At 42.5% G+C, this 20,033-nt stretch overlaps 1 protein-coding gene across 1 annotated transcript in view; it reads left to right on the top strand.

The window, feature by feature from the left end:
* Positions 1–9,102: 9,102 nt before the first annotated feature.
* Positions 9,103–20,033, top strand: part of LOC138982294 (uncharacterized) — a 56,628-nt gene continuing 45,697 nt past the window's right edge. Inside the window, exons 1-6 of the mRNA XM_070355552.1 lie at positions 9,103–9,240; positions 10,393–10,709; positions 11,624–11,868; positions 17,752–17,958; positions 18,572–18,905; positions 19,382–19,488. Of these exons, the coding sequence (XP_070211653.1) occupies positions 10,519–10,709; positions 11,624–11,868; positions 17,752–17,958; positions 18,572–18,905; positions 19,382–19,488 (1,084 nt within the window). The 5' untranslated portion in view covers positions 9,103–9,240; positions 10,393–10,518. The remainder of the gene's footprint in view (positions 9,241–10,392; positions 10,710–11,623; positions 11,869–17,751; positions 17,959–18,571; positions 18,906–19,381; positions 19,489–20,033) is intronic.

Here is a 20,033-nt window from a genome sequence, read left to right as displayed (position 1 = left end):
GAACCAAAATCGGTTCCGCGCTGCGCGCTGAGAGCACGTGTTGAAATATCGACCAGGTTGTGTCGTGTCCCGGGTCTACTTGAATATGCCCACCAAATTTGAAGCAGATCCATCGAGAACTTTGGCCGTGCATCGCGCACAGACAGATACACACACACACACACAGACACACAGACACACAGACACTAGTCGTATATATATATAGAAGTTATGAAGAGGGTCGGCAGTATATTTTTCACTGTGATCAAATAAAAGAGAAAGGCCAGTCACCACGCACATCCTCGGCTCGCATGCAATGTAGTTATATAGCAAAGGGAATGCCTGTAATTCACACAGAGCAATCACTTGGTCTTAAACGTGCACAAGACAAAAACTTTCATACTGGGGGAGCGAGCCAGTCTGAAGAGTACTCGGGTCCAGCGCGAGCGTTTTTTTAATACACTCTGGGTATCAGTTTTTAGGTTTCGTCACACAGTAAGGTCACAAATGAGTAAACAAGGCACTTCGTAATTTGAAATTTATCGTAATAAGACATAAGACGTGGTTCTAATAAAATCTTATACGTTATTTGCGTTTTTGACCAAAATATGACATTTTACACAGATCGAGACAGTCATTGTTCTCCGAGACCGTAAAATGTCATATTTTGGTCAAAAACGCAAATAACATTTATGTATCGATCGAATTCCTTTCAGGTACTGACTTTGTTGTTGTTTTGACGATTGAACGAGCACACACACATGCAATCAAACACATAGGCTTCATATTTGGGCGTTTCAGGTTGACCAAAACTTCAAAGGAACTACAAAACACACGTCATGTACTGACTTTGTTGTTGTTTTGACGATTGGACGAGCACACACATGCAATCAAACAGACGTGTGTTTTGTAGTTCCTTTGAAGTTTCGGTCAACCTGAAACGCCCAAATATGACGTTTTATAGGCCTCTGACGTCACATGGCTCAAAGAAGGGAAATCCAATGTCCAATCGATACATTATGTCTTATGTCTTATGTCTTTTTACGATAAATTTCAAATTACGAAATGCCTTGTTTACTCGTTTGTGACGTACCGTATATATATAAGACTAATTGACCATATTGTTCCCCATCGTTGAAAATTCCAACCAGTAAAACCGCGAGATTCCATGTCGACATGGGTTCATGCATCAAAACGTTGAATGCACGTGCACACCGTGACCAAATTTTTATGCGCAGATTAACAAACATTACCTTCAGTCAGCAGTAGAAGTGAACTTGTGAAAAAAATCCGACAGAGTTTACCGCTCTTACACTTAATTTGAAAAATGAGTTCTATTTTTCGCCGTTGAGTATACAACCTATTTTCTTTAAGTTATTATGCCAAACGGATAAATCAAGCTATTTTCATCTGTGTGTACTCTATGAGCTGAGGGCAAACAACGAAATTAAGGGGGTAGACCTACCTAGAGTTGGGTTAACATCTCAGTGGATTTTGATGGGATTTGGTGGGCATCTATGTCAGTTATGTAGCTTTTCAGGAAAAATAATTGGTTAGCTGATAGATTTTCACAAACATGAGAAGAAGAAACAAGTCGCGTAAGGCGAAAATACAACATTTAGTCAAGTAGCTGTCGAACTCACAGAATGAAACTGAACGCAACGCAACGCAGCAAGACCGTATACTCGTAACTCGTAGCATCGTCACTCCACCGCCCGTGGCAAAGGCAGTGCCAGTGGAATTGACAAGAAGAGCGGGGTATTCGTTGCGCTGAGAAGGATAGCACGCTTTTCTGTAGCTCTCTTCGTTTTAACTTTCTGAGCGTGTTTTTAATCCAAACATATCATATCTATATGTTTTTGGAATCAGGAACCGACAAGGAATAAGATGAAAGTGTTTTTAAATTGATTTCGAAAAAAACATTTTGATAATAATTTTTATATATTTAATTTTCAGAGCTTGTTTTTAATCCAAATATAACATATTTATATGTTTTTGGAATCAGCAAATGATGGAGAATAAGATGAACGTAAATTTGGATCGTTTTATAAAAAAAATAGTTTTTTTTACAATTTTCAGATTTTTAATGACCAAAGTCATTAATTAATTTTTAAGCCACCAAGCTGAAATGCAATACCGAAGTCCGGGCTTCGTCGAAGATTACTTGACCAAAATTTCAACCAATTTGGTTGAAAAATGAGGGCGTGACAGTGCCGCCTCAACTTTCACGAAAAGCCGGATATGACGTCATCAAAGACATTTATCAAAAAAATGAAAAAAACGTCTGAGGATATCATATTCAGGAACTCTCATGTCAAATTTCATAAAGATCGGCCCAGTAGTTTAGTCTGAATCGCTCTACACACACACACACACACACAGACAGACAGACACACACACACACACACACACACACACAGACAGACAGACACACACACACACACACCACGACCCTCGTCTCGATTCCCCCCTCTATGTTAAAACATTTAGTCAAAATTTGACTAAATGTAAAAAAGAAGCTAATAATAACATTTTGCAAACAAAAAAATGTTGGTATCACTTTTTACACAATATTTCTTACACTTTTTCTCCCGGAAAGCTGTACTTTGGAAAAGTGATGAAAAACAAGTTTACCTGGAGCCTGAACTAGGGAAAAGCAGGTATGTGGCATATTGCCAGTAAACGCCATGTACACAATTTAATCAAAAAAATCCAAAAAAATCTCCCCTTAGTATAAATTATGATATTTTTGATCTGTCTGTTTGATTACAGTTTGGCTAGTTTAGGATCCTGCTATGGCTAACATCTATTTCCAGTACAAATTACAAGGCTCTAGCATGAAAACTGAAGAAACTGTGGTGTACAAACACCCCGAAAAGTGGCGTTTTCGGAGAAAATATGCATGCTAAAATTAGTTAGTTTTTGTGTGCAATGACATAAAGAGTAAAATGGGACCGGGTTTGGGGTTTCAGGGTTCATACACACCTGCTTAGAACCCTCATATCTCCAGTTTGGATTGTAATTGATTGAAAATTCAAACTGTAAATAAAAATAGAGAGATTTAGCTTTCTAATGATGCCACACACCAGTAGGTTCTCAAAAACAGCATTTTTTTGGTTCAACTCTAGGTAGGTCTACCCCAAGGTGCAATTCTGTTTGATGACTGCAGTAGAGTTTCTGTCGATCACTGCCCTCTCTCTCCCCCACGCCCAGTCCCCCACCTTTCCCATCTCTTTCAATCGCTTGTTTTCTCGCTAAAACAAAGAAGTTGTTTAAAAACTGATGATGCCTGCCAGAGAGTACAGAAATCACAGCTGTTGACACCCTATCACGGGGAACCCTATTACACAACGTACTGATGATATTTCCCGCCTAGGTGATCAAATCTCTAATATTACGCTCAGAATCGTCGGGATTTAAAGCGAGCGTGGGTGTTGAAAAGAAGAAACGACAGTGTTCAGTTTGATAGTTGTGTAGGCCTTAAAGATACAAGTTCTCCTTCTTCTTTATGTAACGTCAGTTGGGTCGGCACCTCGAAGTACTTCAAGAAAAAAAGAGGGTATATCTATGGCGCAAATCCTAACATAGTTGTAACCGAGTGCCGAAACACTACGATCACATCGGGAGGCGAAGTGCAATCAAACAGGATTGAAAATGTTAGGGCTAATTTCTTAGCCCTATAAAAACTGTTATGCAAACCCGAAGGTTTCCATGAACATACAGACAATCGGAGACCACCAGACCCCATCACAAACAGAATTCCACTATCCACGGGTGTTGACTTAAAGGCCAACAACTCGGGTGCAGAGTCTGCTGTGAAAGGAGCGGTAGCCTCCCCTGTCACATAGTTCAAAGCGCCTAATGTCGAGATATTTACAAATCATTGCCGTCTTTCGTGTCATTGCTAATACCGGTACATAACTCAAGAACATGCTGTACAAGACGATTTTAATTTTTATCTATTTATTTTGAGTTTCCAAATCAAAGGACGGTGGGCATACAGACTTTACAGTCATCGTACAGATTTATTGTGACTGGGCCTACAAATACTTCATTTATTAGAAACAACCTCGTGGAGGAAAAGTTGTACTGCGTCTTAAAACTGTGACCAATATTTCAATATAACAACCAACAGGTGTTTGAGCTTAATAGCTTTAGTACAGAAGCGAATACGACCGCGTTGAAGTAACGCAACCGCTTTAAAACAAGTTATTACCTTCTTAGAGTTTGACTTTTTATGAACTCTAGTCTTCCATGAATATCATTTCCTTCAAATGCAAAGAGAACAATAGGAATAGAAAGGAATACAAAAAAGATTCAGTAGAAGTGAAAGAGGTTCTGGCATCTTTAGACGAAAGTCGTCAACAGGAATCGTTTAGTGGAGTAAGGCGACAATTTTTGGTCGTTTTGGTCCGGATGGTTTCCGTTATTTCATGTCGATAATGGTAACGTGACTCACGTTTGATTGTGTGCTGCTAGCACTTTTATTTCACCCCTCCTACTCATTGTTCCCTACTCTTTTTCTGGCTCTGTCTGTCTGTCTGTCTGTCTGTCTGTACTGTCTGTCTGTCTGTCTGTCTGTCTCTCTCTCTCTCTCTCTCAAGCTCTCTCTCACTCTTACAAACACACACACACTCACACACACACACACACACACACACTCACGCACGCATGCACGCACGCACGCTCACACCCATGCACGCACGTACGCACATACACACACACACACCCACCCTCTCCAACATACACACACACACGCGCGCGCGCACACACATCTTCAATATATCTGTCTCGCTGAATTCCTTCGCTTCTACCCCCCTCTCTCCGTTTTATGTCTCTCCCAACCTCACCCCCCTGCCTCTCTTGCCCTACCTCCTTACCTATTTATTTCTCACATTTTCTCCCCTCTCCTCTGAACGTTTTCCGCACACCTATCTCATTCTACACATTGTCCCGCTGACTCTCCAACCCCTGCAAGCATTTCTTTTTCTTTCTTTCTTTATTTGGTGTTTAACGTCGTTTTCAACCGTTCAATGTTATATCGCGACGGAGGGAAGGGGGGTGATGGGATAGAGCCACTTGTCAATTGTTTCTTGTTCACAAAAGAGCTTCTCCCCACGCTGGCGTGGCGATGGGCAGTTTGTGTGATTGCATGCGCCTTTCTTTGATTGGCTCGTAGCGGACCGTTGGAACTGACCTGTGCGGCGGACAGTGCCCCGCACACAGCTTAGCTTAGCGTCACTACGCAAGATGCCAGCGAGCTGAAAGGTCAAGTTTTTGTATTTGGTGAAAATGCTTTATTTCTTTGTTGGCAAAGCACTAATCAAAAATTTGCTCCAGGGGCTTGCAACGTAGTACAATGTATGACCTTACTGGGAGAATGCAAGTTTCCAGTACAAAGGACTTAACATTTCTTACATACTGCTTGACTAAAGTCTTTACAAACATTGACTATATTCTATACAAGAAACACTTAACAAGGGTAAAAGGAGAAACGGAATCCGTTAGTCGCCTCTTACGACATGCTGGGGAGCATCGGGTAAATTCTTTCTCGTCCCAACCAATATCGGGACTCCCCCTTTCCCGCGGGGGGCCCTTGCAAACATAGTCTTCTCGGTTCCTCGGTATTTAATGTAGGATTTGATTTAAATATGCAGGAAAATTATCACACAGAAAATGGATTAAAAAGGGTGGTTGAAGAAAAGGAGCAAACAAAGAAACAAAGAAAATAAATACATAAATAAATTATAAAGAAATTCATGAACAGATAAACAAATACAAGAATAAATAAATAGAACTTGTAAAAACGGGGCCCACACTTTATGCGTAGATTCCAGAAACGGTCAAACTATATGGCTGTGAGTCATGATAACTCAGTCGTCTGCTACACTTTGCCCGCTGAGGCACTGAAAAGGTTTGGTCAAGCAATCTTCGACGAACGGACTTGGGACTTGGGAACGAATCGCTTTGGTGGATTGGTCAGTCTGCCACATGTTGTGGGGCCCCTTACGGGTTGAAAGAGACACTGTCGTGTTTTTTTCCAAACCTTCTCGATTGCACTGCCGTTCTCACGAGATCAGTTACTTCTGTTTTGTTTCGTTTTTTTTCTCCAATTGACACCATGTATGACAGATGAAACAGAAAAGCCTGTTGTGAAAATGCACAAATTAGGAGGGAAAAACGAAACAAAACAAAAGTAACTGATCTCATGATAACTGACTGACTATTAGGGTTTAACGTCCTCTTAGACCAATTGGTCTATATTGGGACAGGTATTGGTAATACGTTGAAGATATGGTGTGATACTTTGATTCGAACAAGCCCGCTGTGGCTGTCTTCTTCGACACACCAGCATTGGGTTTGTCTCGTCAAAGTATCGAAATACGATCATGATAATTGGAGACGAGAGATGATGCATGCGTGTCTTCGTGTTTTCCAAGCCCTGAGACTTTCGCTGTGAACGTGGGATCTTTTTCGTGCGCATGTGTGCACACGGGGGTGTTCGGACACCGAAGAGAGTCTGCACAAAGTTGACTCCGAGAAATAAATCTCTCGCCGAACGTGGGGATCGAACCCACGCTGATAGCGACCAACGCGCTACAAAGCCAGCGCGCTACCAACTGAGCTACGTCCCCGCCCGCTCATGAGAACGGCAAACAACGACACATGTTCACCGCTCTCACCCCATTGAAAAAAGAGGGGTCGTCCTCGACCCTTCAACAACAAAAAGACTCTGGGACAGACAGACGCATACACCCACACACACTCACACCCACACGCATGTGCCCACAAAGCAGCACACACTTGTACAAACGCGGCACGCACGTACGCGCGCACACATACGCACGCACACACACACACGCATACGTACGTGCGCACAGAGGCGCTGCCGGGCCCACATGCACGAACGCACGCGCGCATAAAGGCACACGCATTGCCAAAAAGAGGAAAACATACCAAAACCAAACAAAAGCAACGTCACTGTCTATTTAGAAACGATAACTAACAAAACTATTTTTGAAAAAGTGTAATACATGTACCTCAGCTTAAACTCGGCAGTTGAAGAAAAAATTACGTTGACCATATGTATACCTTGAATCCTTGTTTGTGTGCAGAAATAATTCTTTGTAGCGCATACTAACTTGACACACTTCTTCCATTCACATGTTCACAATTTGAAACACAACATAACCTAGACTAGCAAGTCAGATAATGATGTTTGGTTCAAAGTGAAAATTATTATTTACACAAGAGAACATAAACATTTTTACATTTCACAACAGATCTTCACGTGAACATTTTTCTTCAAAAAAAAAAGAAGCTTGGAATAAATGTAAGTATGGAGCACCATAGCTTGAAATGAATCAGTACATACTAGTCACACTGTCTGTGTACAATCCTTGAAACTTGTCTCCCCATTACCACACATATGGGGGAGTAGACGCCAGCAGCAGTTCATGCCCCAACAAAAACTGTAGCAGAAGTGATTGGCGTCTTACAGTTTTACGCGCTCTCACATAAATCCGAAAAAAAGATAAGAAGAGGAAGGAGACGAGGATGATGACAACGATGATGAAGGGGAAGAAGAGGAGGAGGTGGGGGAGGGTTCTGGGGGGGGGGGGGGAGGGGGGGCAAGGTCAAGGAGCATGTCAAGGAGGAAAAGAAGAAAATCTTAAGTCGTCATGGGAAATTAAGGCTGCATGAATTATATAATTATTACAGCGACGAAGAGAAAATTAGCTGTTCAAAACACACCCTTCAAGTATCATCGAAGTTTCAGATTAAGACAGATAACAGATAGATTTGACCTGTCTTAGCCAATGCAACCCAAAAGGTTAGAGACACAAATCTGGCTTAGCATGCGGGTGTTTAGTTAAAAAAATCTCTCTGCTTTTGGATTTGAACCCTCTGTCAGAAGATTATGTATCTCCGCAGCAAGGCGGCCTGGTGTACAATTAGTCAATCAATCAATCAATCAATGAGTCTTATATCGCGCATATTCCGTGGGTACAGTTCTAGGCGCTCTGCAGTGATGCCGTGTGAGATGAAATTTTATACGGCCAGTAGATTGCAGCCATTTCGGCGCATATTTACCTTTCACGGCCTATTATTCCAAGTCACACGGGTATATGTAGACAATTATTAACTGTGCCTAAGCAATTTTGCCAGGAAAGACCCTTTTGTCAATCGTGGGATCTTTAACGTGCACACCCAATGTAGTGTACACGGGGGGAAGTTCGGACACCAAAGAGAGTCTGCACACAAAGTTGACTCTGTGAAATAAATTTCCGCCGAACCTGGGATCGAACTCACGCTGACAGCGGCCAACTGAATACAAATCCAGCGCGCTACCAACTGAGCTATATCCCCGCCACGATTAGTGACCCTATAGATGCTTCAAGATTAATTTCATTTTGTGCAGAACACACAGGCAAATGAGGACAAATTCTGAAAAAAAAGTGTGAAGAATTTCTGGAATTTTAGGCACATGCAGACATATATGAACAAGTTCGCGCACTCAATCACACACGTTTATGCACAAAAATAACGAAAAAACAAAACAAGAATCACTCTGGATTATTTTAAGCTAACCTTCACCTCCATGTAACCTTTCCTTTGAAAGTCACGAGGACAATGACATTTTATGTGCATAAAACAAAAAAACTAAACACACGAGCATGCAAAGGCACGGCACACACACATACACAAACACACACGCACGCAGGTAAGTACACACAGACACACAGAAACACACACACACACACACACACCTCCCTCCCCCTTCCCCCCTTCACCCATTTCACCAACACATTACAAAAAATCTCAAACAAAAACACACATCACAAAATTTAATCCATGCACACGCACACACCAAATCCGCCATGCTAACACAAAACCGCCCATGCAGGCTTAGACACGTAACGTCCGAAAAAGACACATCGCAGCGTTTCCTGTTCCACGGATTGTAAGTTGACGGAAGAAGGTAAAGTCGTTTAGCACAAGATGCTTACCCAAAATCGTCATGTCTGTCGCCCCCAAAGCCGATTTGCATCGACAACCTGCGTATGCAGGGCTGAAATAAAACTCCTTGTGCAGACCATCGCAAAGAAGTGTGTGAGATGTTACAGGGGTGAGAGGACGAGTAAGATCGTCTAACCATCAGCTTAATTGAGGGGGTTTGAGCAGAAGTGTTTGTGTGTGCTACGCCTTAGCTGCTGTGCTGTGCGATCGCACACATTTCAGAGAAAAAAGCGATGTGAGGTATAAAAGTTATAATAATTCAAACTAGTCATGAAACGAAGTGAAATATGAAAAGTACGAATACTGAAACATTGAAATGATTACAAATGCAGTAAGAGAATTCGTAGATAATAATCGTTTTGCGGATTGTTTTTGTGGTTGTTCATGGTGTTTTTGTTGTTTGGGGGTAAATGTAAAGAAGAAAACTGTACTTTCTGCAAACTGTACAATTATTGCTAAAGTTTATGATCAAATCATTTGTCTAAAATGTAAAAAGTACGCAAGTTCCGGTCACTTTTGTTTTAGATTATACACTGTAGAGTACCCGTAAACAAGCGATGAATAGGCTACACGTTTTGTGTGTGTGTGTGATTTCTTCAGATTTAAATCGATCACGAAATATTAACAGCTATTGTGTTTTCAGCGTAGCAATAGGGTCCGATATTTAGACGAGACAAGTATAATGCCGACGAGTCGAAGACGAGTCGCATTATACTTGTTCGAGTCTAAATATCGGACCCTATTGCTACGCTGAAAACACAATAGCGATTATATAGCTGTTATGACCTTGATTTGTTGTTCCAAACTTACAAAATGACAGTTTTTGCGTCGATGCGTTGATCTCTGTTTTGATAGCAGACAAACTTCTTACGCGCATCATGTTCGCGCAGACATGCACACCGCTTCACGCTTTCTGACTTTGGAAGAAAAACTGACTCCAACTGCATTCGACTTCACAACACAGTTGTTGAAACAGCCTTTTAAGTTGTCAGTGTATGCTGTTGTCGATAGAAACATCGCCGTGGTACAGATGGGTGAACCGAAATCATGCGTCGGCCATTTTTCTCAATATGCTTTTGGATATTGAGTAAAATGGCCGACTTCCGCCGCATTATGCTTTGATGATCGGAAGAGACCATCCAATAACAGCCCCCGAATTCCCCCACGTGTTCATCAGATTAGATATATTTATACACAGATAGACCGGTAGTTTCAAAAACTATCAGAGTTTTTCTTCCCCCTTCTTTGTTAGTTCTGTTTCATGATAATATGTGTACAGCAAAATATAATTCTAGTCTGAGATATATCACTTGTGTTTTCTTTTAACAACCAACTAAGGTGTAAACATTAAAACGACTCGCCAAACAACAAATCATCGTTATTAATTTGCAGGAGCAGTATGTAGCCAAAACCCGAACTCTAAACACCACAGACTATATCAAAATTTCACCGAGAGAACAGAGAAACCCAACCAGACTCATCTGCAGCGACATCGTTTTTCAACCCACACCGAGCGCCATGGCGCACAGCGCGGTGGTGTATTGGTTAAGCACCGTGTCCTCCGCCACCAAGTCGACGTGGTTGTTGCTGCTGTTGCTGGTGGGTCAGCTGTCGTTGTCGCTGGCCAAGGAGCGTGTGTACTACCTGGCCGCTGTGGAGGTAGACTGGGACTACGCGCCTAAAGGTGGACACACCACCAATGTCGCTTAGTGAGTACGGTGGTTTTTTTAAGAAGATATGTTGGTGTTGTTGTTGTCGTTGTTGTTGTTGTTGTTGTTGGTGGTGGTGGTGGTTTTGGTGGTGTGGGTGGTGGGTTGTGTTTGTCTGTTAGTCTGTCTGTTGTCTGTTGATATCTGTCTCGTTAATGTCTGTCTGTCTGTCTGTCTGTCTGTCTGTCTGTCTGTCTGTCTCGTAAATGTCTGTCTTTCTATCTGTCTGTCTGTCTTTCTGTCTGTCTACTTCCCAAAGTAAAGTCATATTCTGCGAACCGATAAAAGTGGGTTAAAATCCTATTTTTCTTGGGGAAAAAGGGAAGAAGAAGCGGGTCGGGAGCGTGTAGAAAAAGACACTATACAGCCTGTACAACAACGACAAGTTTAAGAAGGTAACGGTAAAAGGTAAAGGTAGTCCCATAAGGCATAACCGTTTTTGGTCGTAGGGGAGCAAGATGTTAGAGATCTCAACTACTCTCGGTCCAGCTGAAATGATGCGGGCGGAGCCAATTTCTTCTCCCACGCTTCCTTTGCCTTCGCCGGTCCTGGATAGGGTCAGGTACCCATTTCCAGCTGGGTGGACAGGAGAGCGTTTGGAAAGATCGGAATATTTGTATTCACCCCGGGTTGGGATCAAACCCACGACTTCCAGCGTGAGAGGCAAAGTGCTCTGACCACGGTGCCACTCCGGCTCTCCTGTATGTTCTTTTCTGATCTATTAACTGATCTCTTACCTTTCCCCAGCAACTCCGAGTTGTACCTGAGGGAGGCCAGGAGCGTACCGGCAGCGTGTACAAAAAGACAGTGTACAGTCAGGACAACAACCACAACTTCGACGACGAGCTGCAAAATGAAATCTGGTCACACGTATGATCCTATCTTAATTGATCTTTCTCTTCCCTTTTTCCCAGCAACTCCGAGTTTTACCTGAAGGGAGGTCAGAAGCGTATCGGCAGCGTGTACAAGAAGACAGTGTACCGGCTGTACAACAACGAGAAGTTCCAGGAGGAGCTGCCCATGAAGTCGTGGCAAGGCATCGTGGGCGCCATCATGAGAGCGGAGGTTGGCGACAAGCTGTACATCAAGTTCCACAACATGGCGTCCAAGCCTTACTCCGTCCATCCACACGGCGCTCTGTACGACAAGCTGAACGAGGGTGAGTGGAAGATAATATACTTACTTACTGCATGTTGGTATGTAGGGCAGCAACGGAGGACCTCCACGCTTGTCTGTTCTGGGCCAGTCTCTGGATGGTACCCCACGTATGGGTTAGGGTCTTCAGTTGTCCTTCACCACCGTTCGTCACCAGGTGTTCTTGGGTGTGCCTCTCTTGCGCTTCTCCGTGTCCAGTTGAGGGCAGTCCTGGTGATGTTATGGGTGGAAAATAACTTTCCCAAAAGTCGAAAGAAGTGAAATCAACTGCGTATTTTCTTGCTTTAATTTTTTTCTTTGTTTCTTTGTTTCTGTCTTTTTTTCTGTCTGTATTTCTGTCTTTCTTTCTTTTATCTGTCTGTCTGTCCTCCTTTCTCTCTTTCTTTCTTTCTTTCTGTTCGTTCTTTCTGTCTGTCTTTCTTTTTTTTCCTTCTTTTTTTCGTTCTTTCTTTCTTTCTTTCTTTCTTTCTGTCATTTCTTGCCCACTTTGGAGGATTCTGTTGTGACTTGGCACTGAATGTTTTGTATGATGTGGACAAATATCTGGATTCCTAGAACTGATTTTACTACAGTCTTATAATTGTTCTATCTATTTACTGTTCTTATTACAGAATCGTGTAAAGATTAGCAAACATCTTCCCAATATCCTAGTTTTCCCCTACACCCCTCTCTCTCAATCGTTCCTCTCCATCTCCCTCTGTCGGTCTGTCTGTCTGTCTGTCTGTCTCTGTCTCTCTCTATGTCTCTGTCTCTGTCTCTGTCTCTCTCTCTCTCTTCAGTTTGAGGGTTTATTATTGTAGAGGTTTGGAAACACTCGTTTTGTTCCTTTTCTCTTGATGTGTTACGGACTCACTTTTGGACTCAATCTCTCGGACACAACAGATGACATTGTGACAACAACAGCAGTATACTGGCATGACGAGCTTTATTTGTGTCTCTCGATCTTCCCTCCTCTTCTTCGCCAACCCGACCGAGGCCGGTGGCTACAAGCCACAACATACAATACAAAGTTGACTACATCTTGTCAGTCTGTGGAGCCGAGACACACTGAATACCTATGCTGGTACCCGAGGCTATTTATACTCTCCGCGCGGACTGCTCGGAAAACCGCACTCGAATATTCCCAGAACGGCTGTCTGGAACCGTATGCTAGCCAAATCTGTGTTTCTTTAGGATCGTTGACAGCTGATAACTTTACAAACAAGAGGCGAAGCCTTCAAGGCTCACGTAAGAAATCGACAAACAGTAACACAAACTCAATCACTCCGTCACACATACACACACACACACACACACACAGTAAGCATCTAGGTGAAACTGTGCAAGAAAGCGAGACCCTGGATCTGCCAACTAGTCTCGGCCCGCTCACAATAACAATGACCGAGACTTTCAGTAATTCCTTTGCGTGACGTCTAACCCTCTTACGTCATAATGTGACGTCTTCAAATAGTTTCTATCACACACATCAAACACTTTTGACCGAGACGTAATCTTCTTATGCGAGCTTTATCCATAGACTCGGAAATGTTAAAGTTTCTATCACACACACACGCACGCACGCACGCACGCACAGACAGACAAAGTTTATCATCGCATAGGCTACACTTACGTGAGCCAAAAATGCACACATTAGAAATCGGTTTGTTGCTATAAAACCAGCATGAAATAATACTTTTAAACCATGTTACAAAATATAACTTTGGAAGTCCAGATCAAAAAGTAATTATGATTAATTACTCAGAATGAATGACCGATTAACGATCAAAACCCAGCAAAATAAAGATTGCTAAACTCTATCACTTCCTGCACCAAATACAATTCACTCCATTACAAAATGAACTCCTGAACTTTCCATACATGTGTCATACTTGTGGTAAAATGGAACTTATGACAAGTTATGTGACGTAAAACTTGACAAAGAAACACAGGTCCCAAAATGACGCGTGTGACGTCACATAGCGAGACACCGGTCAAACTGAGGAAACTTTGATTTACTTGATCCAAACATTTATTAATGCACTTTAACTCAAAAAGTATCTTAAGGGAATAAGAAATGAAGTGCACTAAGTTAGATTTACGAAAAAGTTACCATTATGGAAATAATAGGGAAATTCCAGACGTCACCTACTTGGCGCTAAAACTCACATAGCGGTCGAAGGTTTGGGTCGGAGCTGATCGAACATTAAAGCAATTTAAGGAACAACAGGGCCTTAAAAAGTATTCAAGCACGAACATACAGCCACATAGTATCTATATCCATTCATTATTAACATCTAAAAGTAATACATAGCCTTAGATTGCATAAAATAGCACAGTCAACCCAAGCAAATCTAAAAATAGAAATAAACATGGCTGCCGCTCAGATGTAAACAAGCTGTGTAGAGCAAAAGTTTGTGTCGTCTGCTAAGGCGCAGAAAGTTTGTTAGGGCACTTGGCTGTAAGGGCAAAGTCTGTTAGGCACACCAGTACTCTTTATTAACAAATAAAGACTAATAGACACCAAACACAAACTGATCGGCAACAAGGACAAGTAAACTGGACAATGACAACAGCTTCACTCTAATATTGGTGACTGGTCACCCTGTCACACATACCCCCTACTTTTGTATATGACACGTCCTCGTGTCACGACCACGGACAACAGAAATAAGGGAGATGCACATCAATGCTACAAAATACGGAAAGCTTAAAATCAGACACTGAAAGAACAACTCACTCACTCCACTCACAATACAGTAACAATGTGCAAATACATGAACTCTCTCAATGCTTAGAATCATTCTACAAAATCAAGATGCTAAAGAAATGGCATAAACAAAACAAAAACCGACATGAGAGAACTGGTGCCCAATACTATGCAACTAGATACCTACAAATTTGCCATAGCAACACCTTCCCCGTACTCTTCATGCAAAACAAGCAGACACTATGCTGACATGATGTCAACTAAGATACGTACTTAGCGCTCTTGACGAAACATCTAAGCATCAAAGTATAACACAGTGAATCAAGTATACCCAGCCACTCTTACAACATCCTAAAATCCTCAAAGTCATCATACATCACATAAGTATTCACTCTCAACCACATTGTCACCAAAAAGGGAGCTGAACAAAGTTAGATACACATGATGTGTTGGGTGTAAACCACACAATACACTTACAACAGACAGCTGATTCCACCTGACATTATTCTCTCTTTCATATTCTACAATGTACATGACACAATACTTTGAAACCTTACATTACAAACGATAAAAAACCAAGCCCTACTGATAGGTTACAAGGCTAGATCAACCACCGTTACATTTGCAGGAGTGAAAAAAACAAAACAAATACAACCCACGATACATCTTGCGAAAAATCATTATACCAGACCTTATGGGAAGGTTTTAACTAGTACTGACTCGCTGCATCCACCTTGGCATTCCCATCAGACTAGTCTCAATATTGTCTGCCTGTGCCAAACCCTCAACCACAAATGTAAACAACTCATCCCACGAATCAAAGCATCATACAACATACACTGCAACATATGAACAAAAATATCAATCGTGCTTAGAAATCAACATGTTTAACAATGTCAAAATGAACGCATTTCAACGTAAATAAAAAATGGAAATACATAGATAACAAACATAAAACGATGCCTCACAGTGTCACTTCAAGACGCGCTCAACCGTTACTTACGTCACTCGACTCACTGTCCGATAATGCACACAGGTCTCAGCAGAACATGATGAATAACACAGGTATAGCACTACACAACGTCAAATCGGGGAATACACTGCTCACTTGTTTGATGGACTAATATTAATTCACAACAAGGTCGGCCGATCCTTAAAGTTCCTTGAATAAAAGTCCGGTCGCAGCGAGTCTTTGAAGACTTCCACGTACCGTTCATCACAATTCCAATTCCAGAATTCACTCTGGTGATGAACACCAACACAGCACTACACACCAATTGTGAAATTACACACACCATGCATCGGATGACACATGACAGCGGGAAACGGGAACAGCATACCACAGGCATCGTAGTATAGGACAGGAACACAGCTACCAGGACAGGAACGAAGATTACAGCATCACAGGAACGTAGTTTACAGCAACAGCAAAGCAGGAACGTACAGGACATCACAGGACAGGACATGCTGATCGTCGAAGACACCATGGAGTACACAACTCCTGGCAGGAAAGGTCCGTCATCACCAGTACTGAAGTTGTCACAATTAATCACTTCTTCCGAGTCCAGGAACTTCTGAGTCCTTTTTAGTAACACATCCTGTCGGCGACGCCATTTTGTAGAGGTTCGGAAACACTCGTTTTGTTCCTCTTCTCTTGATGTGTTACGGACTCACTTTTGGACTCAATCTCTCGGACACAACAGATGACATTGTGACAACAACAGCAGTATACTGGCATGACGAACTTTATTTGTGTCTCTCGATCTTCCCTCCTCTTCTTCGCCAACCCGACCGAGGCCGGTGGCTACAAGCCACAACATACAATACAAAGTTGACTACATCTTGTCAGTCTGTGGAGCCGAGACACACTGAATAGGCTATGCTGGTACCCGAGGCTATTTATACTCTCCGCGCGGACTGCTCGGAAAGCCGCACTCGAATATTCCCAGAACGGCTGTCTGGAACCGTATGCTAGCCAAATCTGTGTTTCTTTAGGATCTTTGACAGCTGATAACTTTACAAAAAATGCACACATTAGAAATCGGTTTGTTGCTATAAAACCAGCATGAAAAAATACTTTTAAACCATGTTACAAAATATAACTTTGGAAGTCCAGATCAAAAAGTAATTATGATTAATTACTCAGAATGAATGACCGATTAACGATCAAAACCCAGCAAAATAAAGATTGCTAAACTCAATCACTTCCTGCACCAAATACAATTCACTCCATTACAAGATGAACTCCTGAACTTTCCATACATGTGTCATACTTGTGGTTAAAATGGAACTTATGACAAGTTATGTGACGTAAAACTTGACAAAGAAAGGCACATGCAGGTCCCAAAATGACGCGTGTGACGTCACATAGCGAGACACCGGTCAAACTGAGGAAAACTTTGATTTACTTGATCCAAACATTTATTAATGCACTTTAACTCAAAAAGTATCTTAAGGGAATAAGAAATGAAGTGCGCTAAGTTAAATTTACGAAAAAGTTACCATTATGGAAATAATAGGGAAATTCCAGACGTCACCTACTTGGCGCTAAAACTCACATAGCGGTCGAAGGTTTGGGTCGGAGCTGATCGAACATTAAAGCAATTTAAGGAACAACAAGGCCTTAAAAAGTATTCAAGCACGAACATACAGCCACATAGTATCTATATCCATTCATTATTAACATCTAAAAGTAATACATAGCCTTAGATTGCATAAAATAGCACAGTCAACCCAAGCAAATCTAAACTGAATAGAAATAAACATGGCTGCCGCTCAGATGTAAACAAGCGGTGTTGAGCAAAAGTTTGTGTCGTCTGCTAAGGCGCAGAAAGTTTGTTAGGGCACTTGGCTGTAAGGGCAAAGTCTGTTAGGCACACCAGTACTCTTTATTAACAAATAAAGACTAATAGACACCAAACACAAACTGATCGGCAACAAGGACAAGTAAACTGGACAATGACAACAGCTTAACTCTAATATTGGTGACTGGTCACCCTGTCACATTATCATCAGCTTTATGATGCAAATGATGACAATAAACCCTCAAAGCGTCAGAGCGTCTCTCTCTTCAGTTGTCAGCCAATAGCCTAAATATTGTACGAAATGTGCATCCTTGTATAAACGACAGTTTTAGAAACGGGACCACATTTTGTGACTCTCGCATACCCATGTAACGTACATACTCGTGCCTTCGTGCAGGTGCTGTGTACAAGGGGAGGAAGCCGACGCTGGGTGACCAGGTACCCCCGGGGGGGATGTTCGAGTACACTTGGGAGATCAACAAGGTGTCGGGGCTCGCCCAGGGGGACGACGCTTGCATCCCCTGGCCCTTCCACTCGCACGGGAAGGACACGGAGAAGGACATCAACACGGGGCTCATAGGGGTCCTGCTCGTCTGCAAAGAAGGTGAGTGGGCGGAGGAGTGTGTGTGTGGAGGTCGATATGCTGGTTGGGCATGAATGGTGATGACGTGGATGCGGAGGAGAAGGATGATGATGATGATGTTGATGATGATGATGATGATGATGACGGGGTTCTGCTAGTCTGCAAACAAAGATGAGGACAACTAATAATTGTGTGTTAAGATTTTATATATATTTGTGCTGGCTTGGCATCATCATGATTGCGAAAGTTACGGAAAAATGAATCTCTTGTATCATGTCCTTTTAAGAATCAGCAAAAACGAAAGGGTGCGGGCGGGGATTGTTGACCACGGCGACGACGATTTTGGTGATGATGATGATGATGATGATGATGATGATGATGATGATGATGATGATGATGATGATGATGATGATGATTATGATGATGATGATGATGAACCACAGGAAATCTGTCGTTGCAAATTCACCTCAAGCAAAACTTCCGTTCCAAATACACGACAGACACAACTTTCGTTCCATATTCATCACAATTCCAAATGAATCGTCTTTGGCAAGACAATCATGAATTCTTCACAGACACAGTCACAACAAAACTCACATCTGTCCAATCCCCCCCTCCCCCCACTTCGTCGCAGGCGTTCTGAACGACAAGGACGAGCGGAAGGACGTGAACAGGGAGTTCGTGGTGATGCTCAAGGTGTTCGACGAGAACCACAGCTGGCACACCTACGACAACCTCAAGTGGTGCGGCAAGTCAGGCGCCTGCAAGAAGGCCCTGGAGAAGAAGGACAGCGACTTCCTGGCCTCCAACTACATGCACTCTCTCAACGGCTACATGTACGCCCACGGGTCGCCCTTCAGCGTGTGCGCGGGAGACAAGACGGTGTGGCATGTCATGGGCTTCGGGGGAGAGACCGACATCCACAGCTTCACCATTGATGGCGAGGTGCTGACGGAAGGGGCTGAGAGGTGAGTACAGAGGGAGGGTTGTTCGGGTGTTTGAGAGAGACACTGACACTGACACTCATTTTATTGTGTAGGCCAACGACCCATTCACAAGCATGGTGGAAAATAGATCTAATTGAAGAGAAAGGCAAAAATTACATACACAAACAGAGCAACAATTTTTAACATACCCCCAATTTCCAAGTGCTGTAAGCAGCACCAGCAAAAACTTGACAAAAGGTTAGGTGTTTGAGAGAGAGAGAGAGAGAGAGAGAGAGAGAGAGAGAGAGAGAGAGAGAGAGAGAGAGAGAGAGAGAGAGAGAGAGAGAGAGAGAGATTACCCGTACAAGTGCTGAATACAATTAAGTTCTTTTTAATGATTTATTTAGATTTAACAAAGCACGTTTTTCTAATAACCTTTTTTTGGGGTTAATTCACGTAAAATATTCTGGAAAAGGAAAGCCCCATTACACTTGTATTTCTCTGTATTTGTTTTACAGGGTGTTATCAGCCGAAATATTACCCGGAACTTTCGTCACGGTCGCTATGCAAGCAGGGGCTCCTGGAAAGAAACTGGCCTTCTGCGGAGTGTCAAGTCATTTTGAAGGTAAGCTTATACGGTTTATTTTGTTTGTTTTGGTTTGATTTCGTTGTGTTGTGGTTGCTTTATATAAATGCCACAAGCTATGTTTTTACAGCCAGAATTATCCTGAATGTGCTAAAGTCAAAATATTGTATTCCCCCCTCCCCCCCTCAGCAATTATGTTCGGGTGGGTCACGATATCATTTTCTCAGTGTGAACATCTTGAGGGCAATACGTAGTATATCAATGTGAACGTGTGAACATTTCTTTGCTCATTGTGCCGCCAAACTAGGCGACGTGTACTGTGACCGTCGGCTTACGCATTGCTTCGCGCTCAGACCAAAAAAACAGATGTTACAGCATTGAGTTCCGCCACATTGCCTGGGTTATCAAAATTTATTATTCCTCCCTTGTCATTGCATCTTCATGCCAGTTCTTGATTCTCATTCACGACTAGCGTTGCTCCATCCCGAACATGCAGAGTAGTTGGCTTATGGAACGTTGCTTTCGAGGTAATATAATACGACTACGGGACACGCCGGTGTATTTGGGGCACGACGATAGAGAGA

This window comes from Littorina saxatilis, linkage group LG12 (assembly GCF_037325665.1).
Source record: "Littorina saxatilis isolate snail1 linkage group LG12, US_GU_Lsax_2.0, whole genome shotgun sequence".
Taxonomy (NCBI): domain Eukaryota; kingdom Metazoa; phylum Mollusca; class Gastropoda; order Littorinimorpha; family Littorinidae; genus Littorina; species Littorina saxatilis.
Note: the sequence above shows the minus strand (reverse complement) of the source record. Positions and strands in the feature narration are given on the sequence as shown.